At 53.5% G+C, this 8439-nt stretch overlaps 1 protein-coding gene across 2 annotated transcripts in view; it reads left to right on the top strand.

Moving 5' to 3' along the window:
- Positions 1-1313: 1313 nt before the first annotated feature.
- The window catches only part of QSOX1 (quiescin sulfhydryl oxidase 1), a 40211-nt gene continuing 33085 nt past the window's right edge, over positions 1314-8439 (top strand). The window contains exon 1 of one of the 2 annotated variants that reach the window (XM_043485251.1): positions 1314-1692. In XM_043485251.1, the coding sequence (XP_043341186.1) occupies positions 1425-1692 (268 nt within the window). In that variant the 5' untranslated portion in view covers positions 1314-1424. The remainder of the gene's footprint in view (positions 1693-8439) is intronic. The other variant, XM_043485252.1, reaches the window with a different exon arrangement.

Here is an 8439-nt window from a genome sequence, read left to right as displayed (position 1 = left end):
GGCGGGCTGCAGTCCATTGGGGTCGCAAAGAGTCGGACGCAACTTAATGACTGAACACACACGCATGATATGTTTATCTCCATTTGCACTATTTGCCCTGGCCCTGTATATATCAGGGATGGGTCCACCCCTGACTTCCCTATCTAAAATAAAATACCACTTCCTCTGTCACTTTATTCTTACTTCATTGTACATTTCTTCAGAGCCTTTGTCAACACAGGATCTACATTTATGTCTGCATCCTTGTCTGTGTAGGTTCCATGACTGTAGAGTCTTGGTTTTATGTACTGCCTTAGCCTTAGTACCTACAGCAGTGCCTGGCACAAAGAAACCACTCGATAAATGTTGAATGAATAACAAATCTAGTCTCAGAAGACTTACAAGTGAGGTGGGCTAACCCAGGAGGCACAGAGGGAAAAGATCATTTGTGATAACACTCTGAGGAACACCTGCTCCCCTTAAGATAACTCAGCATTGGAGCTATAAAAGATAGAGCAGGGAAAATTAATCATTAACACCTTAATACACACGCAGGCAAGATTAGTTATTGGGTTACTCCTGAGAGGGATATGTAAGTGAATATGGAGATCCGTGAGCAAACTGGAGGGTTAGATGTGGGGGACTTGGGCTGCTGGGAGCCCCTATCTCAGGAATAGTCCTAACAACTTCAGGGTGGCCAGAACTGCCGGCTGAGCAAACTGACGCTACCCAATGGGCCACGCCAATCCAGTCCAGTCTATGATGGGAGGCCGCTTCTAATTCATAACCAGTAAGCTCTCAAATAATGTTTTCCTTGGATGGTCACAGGCCTCAGGCGGTGTGGACACATCTGATCCCCGTGGGGTCATGGTGGTTACACACTCAAGAGACTGTCCTTCCACCCCTCACTCTCTCCCAATGCTTCGAAGTCACAATTTCTCGTCGCTTGGTGGGATCCCCAGCACTTTCTGGGAACAACGTCCATCGGTCCAATCCATTCCAACGGATTCCTTTTCCGTTGGGTACGGGGCCTATGAGAAGCCAAATGACTTCCCCGGGTCGCCCAGAGAGACTCTGTCGCCCGGGACTCTGCCCCCGCGGATGTCCCACACCTATCATTTGGCGGGCGGGGCTCGGGGGCCTGGGCTGCGCTCCCCGCCTTTTCCAGGCGGAGGCGAGAACTCGAGTAGCTCTAAGGTCTCAGCGGACGGCGAAGAGAGGCGCTCGCAGCCTGGCGGGGAGACCAGCTTCCAGCTTCGGCCTTCGTCGGCGCTCTGGCCGGCGGGCGGGGCCAGAGGGCGGGGCCAGGGGCGGGACCGGACCTGGTGGGCGGTGCCTGCGGGCTCCGCCTCCCCACGGAGGCAGGAGGTGCCGCGGCGGAGCCGCTGAGCTCCAAGTCTTCCGAAAACTTGTGCGCAGCGGTGGCCTCGGCGCGGCGGCCGAGGATGGGGTGGTGCGGCCGCGGCTCTGGGCCGCCGCCGTCGCGGCTGCTGATGCTGCTGTCCCTGCTGCTGGCTGTCCGTGGCGCTGGCGCGGCCCCGCGCTCGGCGCTCTACTCGTCCTCCGACCCGCTGACGCTGCTGCGGGCGGACACGGTGCGCCCCACGGTGCTGGGCTCCCGCAGCGCCTGGGCGGTGGAGTTCTTCGCCTCCTGGTGCGGCCACTGCATCGCCTTCGCCCCGACGTGGAAGGCACTGGCCAACGACGTTAAAGGTGAGAAACTGGGTGCCGGGGTTGGGTGGGGGGAGGCTGCTGTCCTCGTCCCATCCGGGCGGATCCCCGCCACCTGCCTTGCGGAGCCCCCTTCGGCGTTGCCCGCTTCCCCCTGCCCATCACCTCCGCCCATCGTTCTTTCTGCCCCTCCCACTCCCCCGCTCCACCCCCGCGCCCAGTTTCTCAGCCCTCAGCTCCATCTTTAGCTCTCGCCGTTCCCTTTCTTTTTCCCCTTGGCCGATGTCCCGGGTTTCTCTCCCTCTTCTCGCGGTCTGGGTCCCCAGACCTGCCCTGCTTTCCATGTCAGTCCTCTGCCGGCTCTCGGCCCCCATGCCTGCGACGTGGTAGCCTTTGTTTCTCGTCGCTGACACCTTACACGGCTTCCTGTAGTTCAGCCTTGTAGCAGCAGCACCCGTCCTACCGAGTTCCCCAGCTGCGATGGGACCAGTACTCATTCGACCGCCCTCTGATCCCCACTCCTTCCTTCCCTGCCCCACCCCTTGGCTAGCAGACCCAGCTGGTACGTAGACTCCTTTCTCAGCTTTATCTTTGAGGCAGAGTTTCCCTGTTCCTGTTTCCAGGCCTCTCCTGACCTGCTGCCTCCAGCCGTAGTTTCTGGGCCCTCCTTCTCTGTCTCCCCCTCCTTCTGCTTTAACCTCACGAGCCCAGAGGCCTGATGGAGGGCAGCCTCTTGGTGTGTGTTTGGCCCTTACTCCGTTTTACCATTCATTGGCCTGGCCACTAATACCATGTTTTCTTCATTCTAAAGAGACTGTCAGTTGCCATTCTTTTACTATCAGCCTGAGAGGTAGAAGGATAAGACGATCACTAATAGATGGATAGAGATTTAAAGGCATCCTCCATTACAGAAATGTTAATGTTTTTAAAAACTTAAGTTTTGGAGCTGAATAAATACGGCAACCATAGTAATTTATATTTATCTAGTGCTTACGACAGTGAATGTCAGCTTCCTGAGTAAGTACTTGACGTACAGTATCTCAGTTTCCTTTCTGCAAGTCAGGATCCCTGTGGGGTCATCCATCTGTCTAGCCCGGGTGGTGGGTATTTGGGTGGGGCTGATACGTGGTAGTGGTATGTTTCAGATATGCTGCTCTGAACAGAGCTGTTTCCTGCTTATGGTGCTCGGGGCCCTAGCAGGGCCCCTGACCTTCAGTGGTCACTGAATGAGGACTTCGGTTGTCTTAGGGAATAGGCCTCGTCCTGGAGAGAAAACAACTGGAGCTGTTGTTCCCCTGCTGTGCTGTTGGTATTTTTTGATAAACTTAACTGTTTGCGGTAGAGTAGTGCATTTGGTGGCACTGGAACCCGCCTGGAGACATAAGAGACGTGAGTTCGATCCCTATGTCAGGAAGATCCCCTGGAGGAAGGCAGTATTCTTGCCTGGAGAATCCCATGGACAGAGGAGCCTGGCGGGCTACGGTCTATAGGGTCACACAGAGTTGGACATGACTGAGTGACAAACGCACAGAGCAATGCACTTGTAGATGTTGGTTTTCAAACTCAGGCCCTCTCTTCCCTGGAGCAGCTTGCACAGTGGTTCCTGAAGTGGCCAGATGGAAAAGATGTATCATCTGCAAGCCATATGGTCTTGGAAAGTTATTTTGAAACAAAACCAATAAACCAGTTTCCCTCCAAATTACATGTAGACACTTGTCTGCATGCCTCTACAGTTCTTTCACCTAAATGTGCCTTTTCTCAGCAGTTCTTCTTACTATTTCAGTGATACTACACATCTGGTCGAGGCAGGGGGCAGGTAGAATGTTGAACGTAGAATCTGAACACCTAAGAGGTGTTAGGTGTTCAGGGGACACTGTGGGCCTGAGTGTCTAAAACTTCTAAGTCAGTTTCCACTTTGAGGCCATAAGAGGTCCTTAGTGGCTACAGATGGACTCCATCTAGAAGATTCTTAGGTCCTGAGAGTGATGGAAAGAAAGATTACCTTCCCGCTGATTCATGAGTTCATTCTCTTGCAACCTAGAGATTTCCAGTGAATTGTACATCCAGACACTGACCCCGCCTGCTTCTGGATGAGGGTCTTCTCCCCACTGCAGGAAGTAAGAGTCTTTCCCTAAAAAAATCAAGTCAAAACTTACCCTTAAAAAGGAAAATGGTGTCAGGTGGAGATAAGCCACAGTCCATGAGAGGTGGGAGATTTAGGTGAAAACCTGGAGTCTCCCATGAGCCATGGAGGTGTCAGCTCCCTAAGCAGGATCAGGTCGGGGGAAATGACTTGTCGAATCTGGTGTTGTGTTGCAGTGATAAAGAATGCCTCCACTCCAGTCCAAGGAGGTGTTTCCTGGCGAGGCCCTTCAACACTTCTGTGTTCTGAGGTTCCTTGAGAAAGTTTGGTTGTGGACCAGCAGAGGGCTGCTCTCCCACCATCTTGGGCCCAGGGGCCAGATGCCCCTGCCCTTTGCCTTTGGTATGAATGTATTGGGTAGGAACGGTGAGACTGTGGAAGGTCATGGGCGGAAGGAAGGGAGGAAGAAAATTGTGCAATCCTGCTCAGTTGGCCTCAGGCATTTAATCTGACTGGCCAGGGCTCATTTCTTCAGTAACCTGTGGGCTAGGTTCTCTGGGGCAGTTGTTACCCTGGGGCAAAGCACCTGTTTCTAAGGACCCAGATCATCCCTTTCTATTCCAGAGCAGCTCTTGTTACCTTACCATACATTTGGGAAATTGTGTTCCTTTTAGACCTTCAGGCTTCTTTACTGGCTAATCAGTCAGCAAATATTTGTTGAGTGACTTCTGTGTACAAAGCATTGTTTACATTACTATTGGGTAAATCACCCAGCAGGGAAATTGGCACCCCTTAGAAGCTATATTTGAAAAGGGTCAAAAGAGCGTGGCTTAGCCATTTCTTGTTGCAGGAATTCAGGGAAGGGCAAGGTCACAGAGGCCTTTATCTAAACAGTTATTTATTACACACTTGCCTTCTGCCAGGCACTGTGCTAAGGGCTTTTATAGGCCATTACAGGCCTTTATACAATCTTTGTGAGAAAACATCTGAGCAACAGATAGCCCTATTTAAAACAAAACAAAACAAAACAGTTAAGTAACTTGTCCAAGATTACACAGATGCTGGAGGAGGTTCTTTTTTTTTTAATGTATTTATTTTTAATTGAAGGATAATTGCTTTACAATATTATGTTGGTTTCTGCCGTACATCAGCATGAATCAGCCATAGGTATATATATACATCCCCTCCCTCTTGAACCTCTCCCTCCCACTTCCCACTTCATCCCACCCCTTTGTGTTGTCACAGAGCCCCAGTTTGAGTTTCCTCAGTCATATAGCAAATTCCCACTGGCTATCTGTTTTCCATATGGTCCTGTATATGTTTCCATGTTGTTCTCTCTGTTAGTCCCAGCCTCTCCTCCTCCCTGGCCCCCCTACCTAGCTCCGGGTCCGTAATTCTGTTCTCTGTGTCTGCGATGGAGGAGGTTCTTGCACCCAGCTCCTCCTGACTTTTCAGAGCTAGGCCAGGTGGTGAGGGGGGGAAGGAGGAAGGGTACTGCAGGTGAAGAGCGCGGAGACGAGATGTGTGAGACGGGGGTGCTGAGTGACAGCGAGTGGTGTTGGTTCCCCCGTTTCTCTCCCAGGTGTGGCCCTTCCATCCTGCTGGTGCCCTTGTGCTACCGGTGCAGAGCCTGGCCCAGGGAAGCCGCTCACTGAACACCCGTGCAGACCGGGGACACGAGCCTCACGGGATCCACCATGAGGCCGTGGGGAGCAGGCCTTCTGCTGCTGCCGCGGCTCCCTTGACTCAGGCCCCGGGTGTCAGCCAGGTGTGAGGGGCGGGGAAGGCATTTTGGCCGTGTCATGGTCTCATGGCCCAGAAGCTGGCAACAAGGAGGAAGGGACGTGGTGGGAACAGCCTAGGCCCGGCTCCAGCTCCCTGAGTCAGGAGGACTCCCCGGAGGCTCCGGTGGGATCTCGTTCTGACGTCTCCACCTGACTGGCTCCAGTGGCCGGGGCAGGCCTGGCCTCTGTCTGATTAGAGGCCCAGGCTGCGTCACCCTCCGAGGCGTCACAGCCATTCTGCTTGGCTGGAGTGGTTTTCAGAGCTGGAAAGGACGTGGGAGACCTTCGTCTCGGCCCTCGTTGACGTGTGAGGAGACAGACCCAGAGCGGAGACGTGAGGTGCTCATGGTGCTTCGGCCAGTGACAGCCGTGGGCAGGCCTTGTGACTCTGGGTCCAGTGCCCCTTCCTGGCCTTGTGAGTGGGGGCGGGGACGCTGCCCGTGACTCCAGAAGGGGTCCACCCCCCCCACCACAAGGTGTTTCCTCTCCCACCACCCCAAGGTCTACAGCTGTCCCCTGCCCACCCTAAACCTCCCCTCCCATCCCCTCCATTTGCTCACTTACTCTCTTGTCAGTGGTGAGATTACTTTGCCAGGGCAGTAGTTGTACAGGGAAGTTTTTTCTCCCCTGAGAGGAGGGCTGGGCTGAGGCTGCTGATTATTCGGTGTCAGGCCTGCAGGTTGTGGTATTAAGTCACCCAACACCTTAGAAAGCCACCCCCGCCCAGTTGTGTTCCTTTTTGACAGCAGGGCACTTCCCTTAAATGTGGCTTAGCTTTACCAGTGGGGCGGCCAGATAAGGCCCTCTTTATTCCTGGTGCTGTTACTAGAATGATGAATTGTCAGACCTGCAGTGACTAGTGTCAAACCAGATCTGTGTAGGTCGTTATGGCTCATTAAGGTATTGACATTGATATTCCTGAGAAACATTCCTCAGCCTGGACTCTCCCAGCACCTGACTGGCCCCAGCGTCCCTCTCCCCCTCGGGCTGGGGCTGGTAAGAAGAGGCACTGGGTTTCCATTTCCTGGAGGAACAGGGAATCAAGGCATAAAGAGAAGAGTCGCAGACTTCCAGGAGCCAGGAGCTGAGAACTCCCACACATTAGCACCGCCGCCCCCCAATCCCGACCTCGGCCTTCCCCATTATTAGCACCCTCCCCACCCCGTCCCCTCTGAGTTTCCTGGCTGAACAGAGCAGCTCTCTGTTGTGTCCTGGGCCCTCTCGAGACCAGCAGAGAGGCTCAAATCCTGGGTTCAGATCCTGTACTCACCACTGATTAGTTGTGTGCCTTGGGCACAGTTATCTGATCTCTATTTTACAGTCTGAGAAAGCAGGTCTAGAGCTAAATACCTTCTTCCTTTTTCATAGTGGAGTTGTGCACATTAAACTACATAAATAAAGCATACAATAACCTAACCTGCTAGATATCATCATCATCTGAGTAAGGGCTGAGTCTGTGATATTGACCAGCCCTTGTGTGTTGCAGAAAATGGTATGTAGCTAGAAGAGGAAACTGTTTTAACCATTCTCTCATGGGGAAGGTTGTGATCAGAAGTGAAGTGAAATTCACTCAGTCGTGTCTGATTCTTTGCGACCCCATGGACTGTATCCATGGAATTCTCCAGGCCAGGATACTGCAGTGGGTAGCCTTTCCCTTCTCCAGGGGATCTTCCCAACCCAGGGATCGAACCCAGGTCTCCCGCATTGCAGGCAGATTCTTTACCTGCTGAGCCATCAGGGAAGTCCTCTGTGATCAGAGCAAACAGCAAAAACGCAAAGGCAGCATCCTGACCCTGGTGAGGTAGAGGGACGAAAGTGGGTTTTTGGGTCTGGTAGTCCTTGGGCCCCTTGGAGGCCTCTTGGTCCCTGTCCTCATTTGGAGAGCAAGGGGAAATGGTGCCTGAGGCGGTGGTGGGGTGAGAGAATCTGGAGCGTGCCCTGGGTGCTCATGGAACACTAGCTTTGAGTCCTCACCCCCCACCACCCCCCTGACAGTCCCTTGAGAGCCTCATTCCCCAGTGAGCTGCAAGCAACAACTTGGCCTGAGGGAGAGTGGCCTGTGCTCTCTGAGAGGAGAGGAGCAGCTGAGGCATGCTGTCCTTGGTCACCCTGCCAAGTGGCCCTGTGAGACCCCTGGCCAGGGGCCCTCACTGTTGGAAGGACTCAAAATTGTCTCTCTTCCGCCCTTAGATCTAATTGACTTGCTGACTCTCTTGAGAACAGCTGGATCCTTCCTGGGGGTCTCCCGGAACTAAATGACCAGAGCCCTAGATATAGAGCTGAAGAAGCCGAGCCTGGAATGTGCTAGATAACTCTACGGGGTGACCTGTGCTTCTTACACTTTACTGGGCCTCCCTTGGGCAGGAGAGGCGCCATAGAAAGGAGCTCTAGGGTGCTCTGTCTGTGATCCAGGGCACAATCCCATCCCTGGGCAGTTTGCTTCTCCTGCTCCTACAGGTGACGGGCATTAACTTTACTCCTTACCTGAACCTGAGGATAGAATGTGGCTGGGAGATGTTCCAGCCCTGGAGTGGCCCTTGTGTGCTAAGTTGCTCAGTCATGTCTGACTCTTTTCAACCCCACGGACTGTAGCCCGCCAGGCTTCTCTGTCCATGGGATTCTCCAGGCAAGAATACTGGAGTGGGTTGCTATGCCCTCCTCCAGGGGATCTTCCCCACCCAGGGATCAAACTCAAGTGCTGCCTTGGCAGGTGGTTTCTTTGAAGCAGCCCTTGGACTGGGGTCAGTTGTGTAATTCATTTCATAGTCTCTGAGCACCTAATTGCATGCAGGGTAATGGGGAAGCTCGGCAAGGAGGATGCAGGGATGGACAGGCTGTGGGATGGACAAGCTTGGAACTGTGTGGTGGAAATGAGAACAGGGTCCTGAGCCTTGGGCTTGTAAGATGACTCCTTCTGGAGGA

Source organism: Cervus canadensis, chromosome 13 (genome assembly GCF_019320065.1).
Source record: "Cervus canadensis isolate Bull #8, Minnesota chromosome 13, ASM1932006v1, whole genome shotgun sequence".
Lineage (NCBI taxonomy): Eukaryota > Metazoa > Chordata > Mammalia > Artiodactyla > Cervidae > Cervus > Cervus canadensis.
The sequence above is the reverse complement of the archived record's forward strand: the minus strand, read 5'-3'. Positions and strand labels throughout refer to the sequence as shown.